General features: G+C 42.3%; 1 protein-coding gene across 1 annotated transcript in view; it reads left to right on the top strand.

Annotated features, from left to right (window-relative positions):
- HIC2 (HIC ZBTB transcriptional repressor 2) overlaps nucleotides 1-8,098 on the top strand; it is a 95,387-nt gene extending 87,289 nt beyond the window's left edge. Inside the window, exon 4 of the mRNA XM_073313415.1 lies at nucleotides 5,280-8,098. Within this exon, the coding sequence (XP_073169516.1) occupies nucleotides 5,316-7,016 (1,701 nt within the window). The 5' untranslated portion in view covers nucleotides 5,280-5,315 and the 3' untranslated portion in view covers nucleotides 7,017-8,098. The remainder of the gene's footprint in view (nucleotides 1-5,279) is intronic.
- The last annotated feature ends 9,111 nt before the right edge of the window (nucleotides 8,099-17,209 follow it).

Raw genomic sequence — 17,209 nt, 5'->3', positions numbered from 1 at the left:
GTTGCTGTTACTGCAGGGTCACTGAAACTGGGCAGGAGCCTTCCTTTATAACTGGGTTATCTCTACTACTATGTGACCAATACACCCCTAGTTCTGTTTGGTCCTAGACAGTATGCAAAGGACGCTCCATTGTGTTTGATCACAAATGTTAGTAATAAGTCTCCTACTCAGCAAAGAGAGTCTGCCATGTTTTTAAGTATCTTTCTTAATGGAAAAGCATCTGAAATCCCACTGTGCCCATGCTACTCCTGGAATGGAACAACTTTTGTTTTTTATTTCCTTCCCCTAGAATAGAGCAAGGCTTCTTTCAGTGGTCCAAAAACAGTCTTAGCATTTGATGCTCCACAGTTGTTGTTTTGGGTTTTTTCAGGAAGCTCTCTTGAGCATTCAGCACTAATACAGTTGTAAAGCTTTAATATCCTGTCCCCTTTCAGAGCTATGATACAGGTGCACCAGGTATTTATAATAAAGTTGTAATGTTCACCATTTATTTATTTGGAATGCTGTGGTATTTTTTTTAATTGGATCTATGCTGTTCCTTACTGTTTGGGAGCATCCTAGGGATTGTATAGTCTCCTAAATGCTATGGATTGCTGAACAATTCCTGCACCCATCTAGTGAACAAGAGGATGCACTCCATCTCAGGATGCATCCCTGTTAAGTGGGTGTTTGGAGCTGGTCAGTTCTGGACCAATGTCTGTAATGGATTTATGATGATTTGCTGAGCACTTCAGAAGATACAGATAAAGGCCAGGTCTACACTACAAATATCTGCTGGCATAGTTGTGCCACTTGCTTTTGCTGGTAAAGCTTATTTTGCTTGTGGGGGCTGAAATAAGCTGTGTCCACACTAGGAGCTTTTTGCTAGTACAGTATACTGATATAGCTATACTGGCAAAGTGCCTCTAGACCTGGCCTGGGACAGTGCTGCTTCATGGAGTTCACTACGCTGTTGCTGCTAAATCAACAGGAATCTCTAGTCTGGGGAACACTTAATCCGTTACGTTGCATTGGAGTGCTTGAAGTTGAAAAGTGACTACTGGTTTTAAAATCTTCAACCCCATCTCTGCTACTCCATGATTGCTTTAGAAAGCTCACTGGTTTTCATGAGTGCCACAAAATAGCAATGTGTGGTAGTAATTACTTAATACTTGTGATGCTGATGCACAAAGATACAAATTGAAGCTCTGTAATAAGCAGTCATCATTAAAGAACACGCACCATGCTAAAAAAACTAAAGAAGACTTACTTAGGAAGGAAGGTCACAGACGTATTTTCATACCTCATAAATAAGAGTTAAAATTCAACACTTCTTTCTTCCCACCCCTCCAAGTACTGACTTGCCCATTTAGGATAGTTACTTCCATAGTTGGCATTTGTGCTGTAACGTGGAAATGAATATGCCAGCTACTTCAGCTAGTTCCCTGATTTATTTGATATGATTTAATCAAAGGTCTTTCCCCTGAGCAACTAAAGGAGCCCTTTAATCTCTGCAAAGCCTTATATCAGACTGGCATTTGCAATTCAGGCATATTGCATGTTCTGTATATACAAATTTGCCTGGACAATCACTATTTCCAAGTGACATAAACTGTGAAATAAGTTGGGTTTTAGTTCAGTAACCTACTAAATTTCTCATTTGTCTGGCTAGGCAAGACTTCTTATTGTCTCTCATTTTCCTTCCCACATATTTCCTTTATGGAACAGCTTAAAATCACTCTCTTTTTGTGGGAAGGGGTGTTATATGCACATAAAACAACAACCATACTGTTAGTGAGACCAATGCAACTAGCTGACCATTTGCTCTGCTTGAGCAATGGGTATTTATTTATGTGTAGGTGTTGTATTTAGTTATGCTGTAAGTAACGTTTTTCTCCCCTTCCCTGTCCATATGGCTCGATGACGCAGAAGTTAGTCATATTTTACATGACTAGATGATAAATGTGGGTGTCTGGTGCTTTTGTGTGCTGCTGTCTCTTCCCCTTAATCAGGAGTTCCGGAAACAAGCCATGAAAACCAGACAAATTGGATGTGTGCTGCAACTCTCCAGTTTGGCTAATTACAGCATGCATAGTTTTTTAAAGTGCTTGTCAGTATCAAATAGTGGAGACCCTAGTCTCCTAGGGCTTTCATGCAGCTAGTGTGTGCTTCCCTACCAGACAGAAATGCCATATGGGGAGGGGAGAAGAAATGAATAATTACTATTTTGCTCAGGCTTGTATTTTATTCTTTGTCCTCCACCCTTTCTAGCATCCACCCATCTCTGGGAACAGTGTTAAACTTCTGCACAGTAGAGGCCAGATTCACCAGTACGCTCTGGCTGCCTTGTGTTACTGAGACAATACAGAACAGCCAGGGTGTACAGGTGAATGTAGCTCTCGGTATTTAAATTCAAATACCAAGTATGTGTGCGCGAGCACTGGATTGGATGAATGTGGATAATGAACATGATTTGAAAATTTTACCAAACACCTACTTGCTGTCAGATCCACCTACTAGCCAGATGTAAAAAGTGAGTCTTCTTGTAGAAGAGTAAACTGACTGCCTTGCAAACTGTTAGCAGCCGTGGAAGCACTGGTGGAGCAGCCTGTTAGCCGACTTGGGAAGAAAGCTTTGCATTGGCTTATATTTGGAAGGTTTTCTATACAGCCATAAGAGCTAGAAACTCTGCTGTCCAGTGAAAGCCTGCATGGCACAGAAATTGATGGCACAGGCCACCCTTGACAGGGAACTCTTAACCATTTACCACTGGCTAATGGTAGCATGGATTTTTTTTTTTCCCTTCAAGCCTCGAGATTGACAACATAATTCAATATTTCTTTAGCCTGAGTACATGAGACTTGACCCAGAGGGATACGGTGGGTCTGAATGGGGTAATGGGAAGCACAAGTAATAAAAACATTAACTGGTAACTAACTTACTGAGCTTAAAAAGAGGAAGTTAACCCCTTCACTGCTACCAGAATACTATATTCCAGGCCTGTTTCCTTGGAGAAAGCCATTTGAATGATAGACAGCAGGATGGGGAGTGGGAGAGAAGCTTGTAATGCTGAAAGAGACCTAGTGGAAGCAAATTTTCACTACAATTCTGGATTTCATATGAGCATGGAGGGAACTAGAAAGATGTAGACAAATGGGAGGGAGAATATTTTGGAGTATTCTAAAGGAGTTGTCAGCACATTGGAACCTTCAGCCTTTGCCCACCCCGTTTCCCTTCTTTTCCTTTTAGAAATCCAAGGGCTGGTCTACCCTCCATTCCTGGACTGCTTTAACTAGACTGATTTGAAACTGGTCTTGTTAAGTTGGCACATCTAGTGTGGTGACAGTTATATCAGTGCAAAGGTACTTAAAGTTATAGCAATAGGATCTACTGGTATAAGGTGCCTTTATACCAATATAACTGTTTGTGTGTCAATTGTAGCGGTTGTACTGATTTAACAATATCAGTATAAAATCACAGCATTAACTGAAATAGTTAAATTGGTACAAAAACTGTGTGGAACAGGCCCAAGTCACAGAGATGGTTAAAAGCATGAACACGCTCTGGCAGATGCTGTATATCCAAGAGAATCCAGCCAGAACTTTTATGGCCTCCAAACGCTCTGCTTAATTCTCTGTTCTCACTTCTCATGTTGCTTACTGCTGATTTTTGGAGACCAGTCCTTATATTCAATTACTTCAGTATGAACTCTCCCTGGGTAAGAGCTTCATAATGAAGATGATAGTGGTTTTATTCCAGCTCTGGGTCAAAAGTTAATTGGAATTAATTCTTGAGGTTCACTAGAGGGAGAAGAATAGAGGATAATCTACAAACTAATTAACCAAGGTCTAGAGAACGTGTTGACGTGTGTTGTATGTTTGGTGTTTAATAGAGACCAATGAATTTAAGCAACCATTTATAATGAGAAAAATCACAAACTTTTTTTTTTTTTTAAGAGGAAACTTACATTTCTATCTGGAGGAAGTTCATTAACCCCAGACCGGTTACCCAAAACTCGTTTGGCTGAGAGGGAACAGGTACTTTTTAAAATAGATGTCAGGGAAATGCCTCCACAGAATTTGAATGCTGAGATCAGTGAAGTACAGGGCTGGATTCTGTGTGTATGAAATCCAGCTAATGAAGTATAAAAGGAACTGGAAATCCAAATACAATGCGCATAATAGAGGGTTAGTGTCAAGTATTCCATGTAATACCCAGGAAATCCTCAAATGTAATTGATCTTGATTTTCCCCCTTGCCATGCATTTCAAAAGATAAAATAGTGCTTGGAAATCCAGTGGATTTTTATGATGTTTAAAAGTCAGTCGTGCTGCCAACATTAAAAGTCCAGATATATTAGCGCACTCTGTGTGTGTGTGTGTGTGTGTGTGTGTGTGTGTAATAAAAAATATGCAATATATGGATAGAAAAGGTGTTTGTGGTCTTTAATCTCACCATCATTCAGGGGACAGAATGAGAGAGGAAACATGAGATAGGTGATTTATCTGTTTAAACAAAACCCTTGTGTACTATTATTTCATTTTTCTTTTTTAATCCAAGAAAATAATGTAAAGTTATTGACAAGCTTTTTCTTTTTTTAGGAGTGGTAACATGAACATTTAGCACTTTAAAGAACTTTAACAATGCTAATTAATTTGGAGCCCTGGTTTTGTCGTCCTTGTCTTCCTGGGGACCAGGATGTGGATTTGAACAGGGGGAAATTTTTAAACTCACATTTTATACTCTTACAAGTTTCCCCTTCTCTTCCCCCTCCCCTCCCCCCCCCCGATTTCCCACCTCGATGTAATTAACTTGCATTGCATATGGAATAAATTGCTGCCTGTATTATTTTTAACCCCAAAGACAGAAACCATATATTTAAAGCAATGAAAGCTGCTGCTTATGATAAATATTTTACATGTTTCAAATATATGAATAATGGTGGAACAGCTTGCTTTTTTTCCCCATCCCCCTTAAAGGGGTTCACGCCGAAGGAAAAAAACAAACTGAAAACTAACCATTGCTTCCCTGCTGATCTTTGGATAGGTAGTTTCAGCCTATCATGAGTGTTTAAGATATAGATATAGATATATATTTTAAAAACCCTGAGGCTTTAGCATGAGAAATGTTTCTCCCTGTATTCTTAGCAGGAGCACAGCTTGCAGTGCTGGAATGCACCCAGAACTCCTTAGTCAGTGTCAAACCTAATATTAAACAGCAGTCTGTTAAACCAGTCTATTAAACACAGGTTTGTCCAAGTGGAAATGGTGGGCTCACAGATCTTATTCTCTTGTCTTGTAGGTGGTAAAGTGAAGGTGAAAGGAAGAGAAGGTGGAGATGGAACTGCCAAATCATGCCAAACAACTGCTACTGCAGCTGAACCAGCAACGAGCCAAAGGTTTCCTCTGTGATGTGATTATTGTGGTAGAAAATGCCCTGTTTCGTGCCCACAAGAACATCCTGGCAGCCAGCAGCATGTATTTCAAATCCCTCGTCCTGCATGACAACCTGATTAACTTAGACACGGACATGGTGAACCCCACCGTGTTCCGACAGATCTTGGACTTTATTTATACTGGGAAGCTCTTAACGACTGACCAGCCCGGTGAACAGAACTTTAATGCTCTCCTCACCGCAGCAAGCTACCTCCAACTGCACGACCTGGCAGCTCTCTGCAGGAAGAAGCTGAAGCGGAATGGGAGGTCTTTCACTGGCAGGGCCGGCGGCCCCAGTGTCGGGAGACCCCCCAGGAGTCAGAGGCTTTCTACCACTTCAGTCATCCAAACTCGTTATTCAGGGTCAACTGAGGGCATGAAGGGCTCACACTCAAAGGAGCTGCCAAAGGGAAAGGTCTCTGACGATGAGATCTTCATCAGCAGCTCTAACCAAGAGAACTCTCACTCCTTAAGCAGGGGAGCCAGCAAGAACGGCGGCAGTGCAAATGGAAGCAGTGGCGACCAGGAGCTCGGCCTCGACCTGTCCAAAAAAAGCCCGTCGCTCCCCGCGGCAGCCTCCCAGGACGACACACAGCACAGTGAAAGCCAGCACGGCTCTCCCCAATCTGCCTCAGCCCCCGCAGCCAACAGTGCCTCATCATTCGACGAGTCTGCAGCCGGAGCCCCCCAGAGTGCAGCAGACAGCAGCGAGCCCATGGAGATGGACATGAACGAGGAGAGCCACTCCCTGGCGGAGAGCGGCCAGCGCAAGAGCCTCCGGCACTCGGCACGCAAGAAGGAGTGGATCAAGAAAGACAATGCTTTTGACCGGAAAGAGGGGGGCAAAGGTGGTGAGGAAGGCGAGGGGCTACCCAATGGCATCCTGGTGGGTCCCTTGTCCAAGTCGGCCGAGCGGAACCTGAGCAACGCCTATGGCCCGGAGCAGGCATTCCAGTGTAAAGAGGAGATAGAAAACGGCAAGGAGATGAGCGATGACAGTGGACAGAGCGAGTGTGAGAGTGGGGGGCACACCAGCGCCAACTACGTCTACCGGCAGGAGGGGTTTGAGCCTGTGGCCTACGGTGACAACCTGTATGTCTGCATCCCCTGTGGCAAGGGCTTCCCCAGCTCCGAGCAGCTCAACGCCCACGTAGAGACGCACACTGAGGAAGACCTCTACATCAAGGAGGAAGGCACATATGGCGACAAGGAGGAAGCTGAGGATTTGTCCAACCCTAACCAGCCCTATGCTGCAGAATCCCGGCCCTTTAAGTGTTCAGTATGCGAGAAGAGCTACAAGGATCCAGCCACTCTGCGGCAGCATGAGAAGACTCACTGGCTGACACGGCCCTTCCCTTGCAACATCTGCGGCAAGATGTTCACACAGCGGGGCACCATGACACGGCACATGCGCAGCCATTTAGGGCTCAAGCCCTTTGCTTGCGAGGAATGCGGGATGCGCTTTACCCGGCAGTACCGACTGACAGAGCATATGCGTGTCCACTCAGGAGAAAAACCCTACGAATGTCAACTGTGTGGTGGGAAATTCACCCAGCAGCGCAATCTGATCAGCCACCTGCGAATGCATACCTCTCCCACATAAGCCAAAGACTCCAGAATGAGCTTCAAGCCCATCCGCAGTGATTTACCTTTCTGTAGACTTGCTGCTTAAGAGGGCAACTCCCCTCCTCTGTTCAGTCATGGGCGGCCTAAACAAACGTAGCTTTAAGATTTTTTTTTTTTTTAATAAAAGACAAAGAAACGTAGGTCCACAGCCAAGCTGATGCCCTTCTCAAATCATTCCCCACCCCCCCCTTTCTAAATCTCAGTGGCGTGGCAAGAAATGCCGTTTATTTTTGTGGGTGTTGACTTGGTCTCTCTTTTGATCCCTCTACCCAGGTAGCAGGAGTGAGGTCTCCTGCCTGTTGGATGGTAAGTGGGAATGGGGAGAGACATTCCATCTGATCAGCTGGGGCTGTACCAACTCTTTATTCCCCCGCCCCCCTCTTCCTTGGCACTCCTGTAGTGCTTTATAGACATTGATCAAGTGTTATTTTCTGCACTAACAAAAAGTGCAAGTGGAACGTGTTATCCACTGGCTACTCTGTGGGCTTTGCCTTTCCTTTTGCATTAATGTTACATTACTAATGTCCTTACAACCAGATTCAATAAGGGCATTTCTTGCGACTCCTTTAAAAAACAAAAAAATTAAAAAAAAAAAAAAAAAGAACCCCATTTTCTAACAATGTGTTACAAAACCACAAAGCATTGCTTTTGCTGTACCCAGTGCAGAAGCTGTGGACTGACTGTGACAGGGTTGGCAGCCCATTTAAATTCTGTGGGAAGCTGTGATGGTGATGGGAGTCGTCATCCTTCCCCATGAGGTGGAGATGGCTAAAGCAGTCTACCTAGGTGTGTGCCACGTAGTGTTTCAGTTCAGGAAATGGCAACACTTTTTTTTTTTTCCCCCCTTTTGGGTTTAGTCTTTAACCTTGGCATACCTAACCACATGCCTCACCCCTCCTCGCCACCTCTGCAGCCTTACCCATGACTGAACAGGGGTGTGGGTGCCCTGGAAATTTCTTTCAGTGAGCAGGGGGTTGTCTTTACTTTTCTAGTAGTTTCGTATGAATATTCTTTGCTTAGAGGTACTTGTTTTATTAAAGGAAAAACCATTGTAATGTTTATGTGAATGTTTGAACTGGAAGGTCTGAGGTTAATTCTTGGGGTGGGTGGGGTAGGGAAGGGGTTTGATGTAGGCTGGACTTGCTACAAGTTCCTTAGGTACTTTTTTTTTTAATTTTTTTTTATTTTATTTTTGTGTGTGTGTATGTTTTTAGCTTTCCTCCCTCACTAAAGAGCGAGTCTGTGTGAACAGACCCGTTACCTTTGCTACCTCTTGAATTCATGAGAACAATAAGATGGTTAGTGAAAGATTAGGCAGGTATTTTTTTTTTTATTGTAAGTAAATGTATAAAGTAGAAGCTAAATTAAAATTAAGGGATTTTTTTACCACCCCGTCCTTCCATCAAAAGTCAGCTAGAAAAATATTAAAGCAAAGCTCGGCCAAAGACAAAAATGTATTAAGCCAGAGACCCCAGTGCATAGATGCTTAGAATGGTTCACTCAGCAAACTCTTGGCTTTTTGTAGTCACTTTTAGATAAAAGGAAGGAAACTTCTTAGAGCTTTTGGGCCCTTTCCAGCTTTGTTTATTGAACCTGGATGCTATGGAAAAAAGGTCCCCTCATCCTCCATTCTTCCAGCACATCTGGGTCAGTGTGTAAACACCTGGCAGGACAGAGGGTGAGGGGGAGTCGCAGCCTATAACTTACTAGAATCCAGAGTGCAATAAGATGGGGAGGAGGGGGAAAAAAAAAAAAACCAAAGTGTTTCATATCCTCCCTTTTAGAAAATTGCTCACGCGCACACACACACATATACACCTCAAAATGAAAAAAGCAACAAAACGTTTTTGCAACATCTGCCTAAGACATCACAGCCAACAGCTGCTATTGGTTTAGGAGAGAAGACAGAGAGTTTAGCCTGCCGATTCTTGGCCCCTCGACTTTGTTGGCGTGACCTTGTGGAAAGCTATGGCTTATTTCAAGCCTCCCATGACTGGTGGAGTGTGGTGGTAAAAATTCACAGCCAGTAGAATCATCCCTTCTGAACTGAGTAAGGTTTACACACTCCCCCCCCCCCCCCGCCCCCTTCCCTCCCGGCTCAAAACCGTTGTCCTCTGTATCCGTAGGGTTCACTGAACCCTGCATGTCTTGTTTTCAAAACAAAAAACTTTTTTTTTTTTAAGTTTTAGACCAAAAAAAGACAAGTGAGCATGTTCAATTAAAACAAAGAAATATAAGCTTCATTTTCACTAGTGTTTTTCTGTTAAGGTAGACTAGTCCATAAGAAGTTTTTTGGGTCATTTGAATGAACTGAGGAAACTGGAATCCAGGCTCCATGCAATAGACAAACCAAACCTTGCTGAGCCTTGGCCTGGTGTCATGTTCCACAGAACACACTTGTCCCCACTCCTTTGCCCTCCCCACACCACCATGGTGGTTCTAGTGCCATTGTCTTGTTGCTCCTAGACTCGGTCAGTGTGAGTCATGGGGCACCCGTGGGGAGAATGGATCTCTTGATCCAAGTGCTGAGATGCGCTGTTTTTTAGTGTCTTTAGCATTTCCATGTTTAAAAGAAAAAAAAAATTCTTCCTCTGAGCCCTTGCCAAACCCTCCTGAGAGAGTCCCTTGAAACATTTGAATAGCGAAGGCCTCTTCTATCCACCTTCTCCTCAGAGAAGTCTTTAGCTGGGCCAAGGAACACCAGTGCAAGATTAGCATCTAGGCTTTTATTTATCCCCCTTTCCGCCTTTTCCCCTCCCTTTAAAATTCCTAAAGCTGAACTGAATCCCATATTGGTTTAGAGTGCAGCCAGTGCAGAGTTCCCATTGCCACTGACTGGCTAAGAAACCACCGAGTCCAGAGTTTCAAAATGATTTTTCAGCTCTTTTGTTCAGGAACACAGCTGTCAATGGGGGCTTTGCTGCGTCCTTTGTGGGGCCTTTTTTTTTTTTTTCCCCCCATTCCTGATTGTGGTGCTACAGTGAATATCTCCATTCCATGCTGCAGTTTCCTGAGGTGCCCTCTGCCACACGCTCCCACCCTCTCTAATGCATCAGTGACGGGACTAGCCAGGCTAGGAATTGCTAGAGCAAAGCTGGTAATGGCAAGGGGGGGGGGGAGTGTGTGTGCGCAGAATCCAGCTTTCGGAAACTAGCTCAAGCTGTGACTGACTGAGCCAAGACGTGAAATAGCCCGGAGCTGCAGAGAGTGCTAAAACCAGAGCTAGGCCCTGTTATTGAGCAGATACCCCACTCCCCCCGTGTTTGATTAGACTAACAGGTGTGTGTGGGTGTTTGTTTGTTTTTTCTCCCTCCTCGGTTTGTTTTTTAAGCCTTGAGAATCATTTTGAAGCTCAGGACCCAATGCTATATATTTTGTAAAGGAGCCTCCTTTATTTTATTTTTCCCCCCTCAGCACTTAAACAATACGACATAAAGTCTGTGTACAGCAAGAGTATTGTACAAAAGGAAATTTGTTTTTCTTTTTCAAGTAGCTGTGTTAGAGGTGTGTTCCATAGACTAACTCTAAACAACATTTTCCAAATTGTGACAGTAATAATGATGAATAACTAGTAATACTCAAAACTTCAGGGACTGTTTGAGGCCTGCTTGGGGGCCTGAACACTCAACCGCATTTGTACGACATAGTATTGTATCAAACATTTTTCTGTATTTTAATGAGAAAGCAAAACACTAGTTTCATATTTAAGATTTTAAGAGTTTTAGGGTTGGGGGGAGGGAGTTACATTTTTTAATTTTGTTTTTTTTTATTTTGGTTTTCTTTTCTTTTTTTTTAAGATACACAAAGAGCCTCAAGAGGAATAAAACAATTTAAAAACAAAAATAGAGGCCAGGCAGCTTAAATATATGCTTTAGTCACTTAGTTCCAGAATGTTTTCGGAGTAACAGGATAAAATGGCAAAAGTTGTATAAAAAAATAAAAAAGCTCATACCCAAATTCACAAAACTATTTTTTAAACCAAAGCACATTTGAATGAGTATGGAACCTCACTTGGCTCAGAAAAATACTAATATATTTATCTCATTGTTTACATAAACTTTTACAGTTTCAGACCTCAACAGATCTAGGGGCCAGTCAAAATTAATCTTTGCTTTTTCCATTGATTTGTCTTTGAAGACTATAACAACATTTCTTAAACTAGAACCACGCAAAAACAAAAAGTCATCTATGAACCAAACTGCATTCCAACACGACTTACGGTCTGGGAGATGTAATTAGGGAAATGGGTTTATTTTATTTTTGTCCTCATAACCCATAAGAGAGGTCTTAGGAGAAAAAAGACACGACATCTGCAGGGTTGTGTTGGGTGTGGAGTCTTTGAGGGGGTGGGTAGCCTCATCTGATGTGTTTCATTGCTAAGTTACAAAAAGAAAATTCCACAGTCTATCATTGACAACTAAGGTAGAGTAGGCCGTGGGTCTGTGCCAATGGGAAACGGGTGCAGAAAGAAGAGAGTGGCTATTAGTCCTAAGCAGCCTGGTTCTTCCTCTGAAGGTCTGGCTGTGTGACCAGCAGTGTGGGGAGGAATATACAAGACTCCTAGAAAGGAGAGACTGATGTTGCCTGCAAATGACTCCAGCCACCGTACCCCATACATTTCCCTAACGTTAGCCACAAGAGCTGGGCTAATCTCACAGTCTATCCCTTTAGTGGGAGCTGCCAAAAGAAACCCAGAAGCCCAGCCCTGTGCTGTAGGGTAGCTGAGAGAAGCCACAAAGATCACAGGAGACACCAAAGAGCTCTTGCCACGCAGCTTCTGTGAGTCTTTGTCGCTGTGGAAGAGAAGGGAAAGTGCAACTTTCAACTGGCCCTCTGCACTGAATAAAAACTATTGCAGAGACCACACGAAGAGGCCAAGCTGGGTAGCTTTAATGGTCTAGATTGAGGGAAGTAGTATATTGTACATATAGTGCCCTTCCTACATTCAGGATAGTGCAGAAGCATGAGCCAAACTGTTTGGACTGTTTTATCCTTCTGTTAATTAAGATAGCTCTACTAATTCACTCCAAACCTTAATATCTTGTGTAAAAGAGCCCAGTTAAAACCCATGTGGAAACATACGCTTGATTTGCATGTTAGAATAGTCTAAAGATTGCCAATGACGATGGTTTGTTAAAATACCGCTGAAGCCAAAAAAAAAAAAAAAAACCCTCTAAAAGCTCCCCACCCATAGTCTTGATGATTTCTTTTTAGTTTATAAAATTTGACACCAAAGCCACTTCAAACACCTGAGGGAGGCTGATGGAAAATGAAACATTAATTTTGCCTGGTCTTAATATCTAACAAAGATGGTGCAAACACTATTTGACAGTGTTGTTTTTTGTATCAATATGTATGTGCAGTAATGAATGTATTTATTTCTCAGATTCTGTATGCACAGTTTTGCAATGAAATTCAGAACAGTTGCAAACACAAAGATGTGTCCGCAGGGTCTTCTCTACAGGATTTCAAAAAAAAGAAAAAGAAAAAGAGAAAAAAAAAAGAAAAAATATATTAAAAAAAAAAAATCTCAGAGACTCAGCATAGCCATAAACCATAACCTGTGAAGACAATACAAAGACTGGACTTTTGTAGCTTTGCATAGAAGAGGAATTTATGTTTTGCTGTATTTAAATGTTTCCAGTTATGTCACTCTTAAGATTCCTGTCTTTATTTTTATTTTTTTCCTCTCTCTTGTGCGTGGAAAGCATTGTTTTTGAGCAGTGCAGGTTCAAAGTCTGGGTTAACAGTATTTTACCGTGTTGCTTCAGTTCTGAAATGCAGGAGTGTGGGGCTTGGCCAGGGAAACATCCAGGGCATGTTGCAAAGCAAAACCTATGGTTTCTGAGTGACTGTTGGAAAAACGTGGAGAGGGGGTAAATGTAGGGGAGGAAGGCTGGTCTGGCACTGCTGATTAGAACTGGTGACTGATGATTGCATTCCCTTGCCTCTCTAGCCTGTTCTTCTACCATCTTCTCGATACTTACTGTGAAAGCAGTAAGGATCTCCAAGGTGAAGAGTTGGTGCCCAAGATAACTGGAAGAAGTCTAATCCCAGCTGCAGCCAAAGAGCATCCTGGCATTGTGATGGGATTTGCAATTTTAAGTTGAAGCACTGCATTCACTGTTGTAGCTATGTGGAGTCCAAGATCTGTATAAAACATAGCTGGCTGTGACACTTCAGACGTAAACTGAAGCTTGCTGAAGCTAGACAGTCATAGCTGGGGTCTAAAACAAAGAAGCCCTTCCAATCAGCAGTGCTGGGCTTAAGACAAAAGGAATATTTTGGAGGGAGGTTGGTAGACCTCAAACCTGTAAGCAGGTCCACAGCAAAGACCATGCATGCAAACCACTTCCCCTTTACAGACTCACTCTCGCAGTCTGTACCTAGCCATATTCTCTAGATGCAAAACTTCAAAATCCTATTAATTTAATTAGTTAACGAGCTCGTTACAGAACACACAGTTCTCCAGACTCTCTAGGAGCAGCATAGGCAGGCCGTGTCGGATTTCCAGGCCCCTTCCTTTCCAAGTGTTCCCTTGTTGTAGGTCAGGGAGAGAAACTGCATTTTTCTCTCACTGGTTTCTGTAATTGCTTCTTTTCTTTTGAAAGGAGATGGTGCCCAGAACTTCACTGAGATCTCCCACTGGGCACTTCCAACTCGCGTAGAGCTCTGAGCTGGACCTCATAGAGAGGAGCGACCCTGATTCCTCTCGGTCCTATGCAGACCTGCTGCGGTCACAATTTTCCTTACTGTAATTTACTGCTCTGAGATGCTGGACCATGAACTTAATGAGAGGGGGAAGTGGCTTTGTTAGATTAATTCCACCCCACTGCTGCTGTTTCATCAGGCACCGACTCCCTCGTCCCTTTTTTCCCCCATTGGGTATTTGCCACACATTTTGTAGGCCAGTATTAACCATGTGGGTATTGGTGGGACTGATGCTTATATTACTGAGCACTCCCTACAGGATGGAGTGGGGAAGGTTTAGAATAGGGCACCACATCCTGCTACAATGTGCTGATGGCATTGGGGAAACTTTTTAGGTTTTGCTTTCATCAAACTGCTGGATGTTTTTAAACATTATTCACAAATAACCAATCAAAGCACCCAGGATCACTGTTACTATAACTTCCCAAACAGCTTGGATTGACTTTTCCTGAGGGGAGGGAGGAGGGTCTCGTTCTGGGTGGGTTTTCTTTTCTTATTTTAAATAAAACTGGAAAAGGGAGTTTGCATTATCTCCTTTTTAAGCCTTAACTATGTCAGCCCAAGAGCCCTGGATGTTTCCAGAGGAGGGACCGACACTCCTGTAATGTTCTGTTCATTTCCTTCAAGAGCTTGAATTCAGGTCAGAGCCACATGCTGCTGTGGCTCCAACACAAGTGTCATATAAAAATATACAGAAACTATAATATGATCTCAGCATTCAGAAATTTACAGTCTTAATGTACAGTGATAAGAAACTGTTATTTTATGATCTTTTCATTAAAAGCTTGATTGAAAATTATACCTTCTGTTTGGATTTGACTTTTTCTCCAATATAGCATATATCTGTGCATGCATGCACCAACATAAAATCATTTGTGTTTAAAACAGGAATTTTTGCCCTGCTGCAAGAAGTAAAATGCTCAACTCAACTATGCAACTCACCACTGCACCTACACAGTGCGTACGCACGATGGTCATTAAAGTACAGGAAAGGATTGAATTGCACTGGCTAGGGCTAGATCCAGGCCTGTGCATGTTTATCACATCCCCTCACCCACTACAAAAGCACCTCTATCCTGACCCTTGATGCAGGGGCCCTGAGCAAAGCAGGCGAGAACGGCCTACTAGGAATAAAGGTGAGATGCACAAACCCGTTTTCACTTGTGTCCTAACAAGAATTTTTAAACTGGATCTGCAAAGAGATTTGTGCATGGGCCTACTGCTGCGGTGAGACCCTTGCAGAAATGTTTCCTCTGTAAATCTTATGGCCCAGATGCATACTGGGGAACAAGGAAGCAGAAGATTGCATGCTGGCTAACACAGGGCACTTTTCCTAAAGGGAATTCTAGGTTCAAATTCTACCATCAGTTACACAAGTGTAAACTGGGATTTACTTCAGATTCACACTGGTGTAACTAGTGATAAAACTTGGCCTATATTTATTTTAGATTTCAGCTGCAAGGAGTTGAAGGACCAAAGCTATTTTTCTGACCAATCTTTTTATACCATTTGATTATGGCCTTAACAAGAAATGATGAGCTCTCTTGGATCTGAAATCTTAATGGGCATCTCCTGTTTTCCATGGGTACCTTTTCAGGTAGATGGTTTTGCTTGTAATTGCTTTTCTTTATTAGCTGGACAGATCTAGTTACCTTCACCACCACACAAGATCCAAGCTCAATATTTTGTGACGGCTTCTTCTGTCACATTGCCTAGCACAACGTAGTTTTACTTATATTCCTGCTGGAGCTCCTTGAGATACAGCAGAGTAACCCTGGCTTGGAATTAGTATATTTCATCTTTTAACACAATGCTGACTATATTTTAAAGTGACTGACTGAAAGAGCTTAAAGTTTAGTCAGTTTTCTGACAGGCTGCAAAGTCAGCAATGCTGGTAAGAAAATCATTTTTATTTGTCCTTGGAGATGTTTTCCCAAGCAAGGTTAAAGAGAAGGACAAAAATGAACAGAAAAACAGATGAAGAGCTACAGAAAAAGCAGCTGTTATTCTACAGTTCAGATGCGGGAATGAGCCCCTACTCTTCTACCAAGTACTTTTTCCCCTCCCCCAGGAGCTTCTACTCGTTGGCGCATCCTCCTATCTGAAAGTCCACTCCTCAGTAGCAGGAGTAGTTTCCAGCAGAGCTCATGGTTTCGTGCTCTGTTTTACTTTGCACTGGTCGGTCCCTTTTTAATACCATAAAATCCTATAAATGCAATACAAAACTGCATGTGTAACGTACCACCAAAAGGCAGCTGCCTATAGGCATTTTACACACCAGTTCAGGACATAAACAATACCCTAGGTGTTTGAACTGCATGGGAATGTGCACCCTCCTTCCCTCAACACCACAGCTCTCCATTTTTATTTCTTCATTCCCACCTTCATCCGAGCCTCCCATAATCTACCCTCCCCTTCTTGAAAAAATAAATCACTAGAGTTGGTCAAATCTTATGACTGAACATTTCTCCTTTGGAAAATGGTGCTTCCTCAAAATCAAAACTTTCTGTGGGAACTTTTGGTCAATTTTGACCATTTTGTTTTGGGGGAATTAATGTTAACATCAAAACCGCTGCATTGTCGATCAGAATGGAACACTTTTCATTTTGAAGTCATTGCTTCATCATTTTTTATATTGTTACAAATTCTAATAGAAAATGTAAAAAGTCAAAATTGGAACAAAACATTTCAGTTTTATCAGAATGAAACTGGGTGACCTGAATAAAATTTTTTCAAAAATTTTTGTTTTGGGGAAAATTTCAGGTGTTTTGTGTGTTGGGTTTTTTTTTTTGGGGGGGGGGGGTTGTTGTTTTTTTTTGGGAGGGGGGTGTTGGTGTGTTGTTTGTTTTTTTGCTCTCATTCCAATCTTGGACCCAAGATACACTTCTTATTAGAATTTCCTGCAGAATGGAAATTCCAAGTTTTTAAACCAACTTTAATAAAACTTTTTTTTATTTTTAGAATCACCTGTTTCTTGTAAGGCTTTGTCAGTACTAGACAAGCTGCGCTGGTTTAAACTAAAATTATTTTAATTTAAATGGTGCACGCCCCTAAAGTTAACACACTTAAACTGGTGTAACCCTTGCTTAAATCAGTACAGCTTGCAATTTAAGCAAATACTAAATTGTGTAAATGCATATACAATAGGTTTATATTGATTTTAACTAAACTGAATTTTATAATCAACCAACCATTGCAATAGTTTTGGCATTGATGGGACTTAAGAAGTTTGGAAACCTAACCAAAGAAATCAAGTGCTCTCTTGGTAAAAACCTTCGTTCTTCCTTCCACAATCCTCTCCCCTCCTGTTTGTCCTTTGTGCAGTCTGTTCTTTGGGACATGGTTTGTGTCTTGGGTATAAAGCATAGCACATCTGGGATGCTGTACGAGTGATCGTGTAGGGAGATCAGCACTCTTTCACTCTGTGCTTATATCAGTTATTACCATTATCCTTCGCCT

This window comes from Lepidochelys kempii, chromosome 15 (genome assembly GCF_965140265.1).
Source record: "Lepidochelys kempii isolate rLepKem1 chromosome 15, rLepKem1.hap2, whole genome shotgun sequence".
Lineage (NCBI taxonomy): Eukaryota > Metazoa > Chordata > Testudines > Cheloniidae > Lepidochelys > Lepidochelys kempii.
This window is presented reverse-complemented; position numbering and strand designations above follow the sequence as displayed.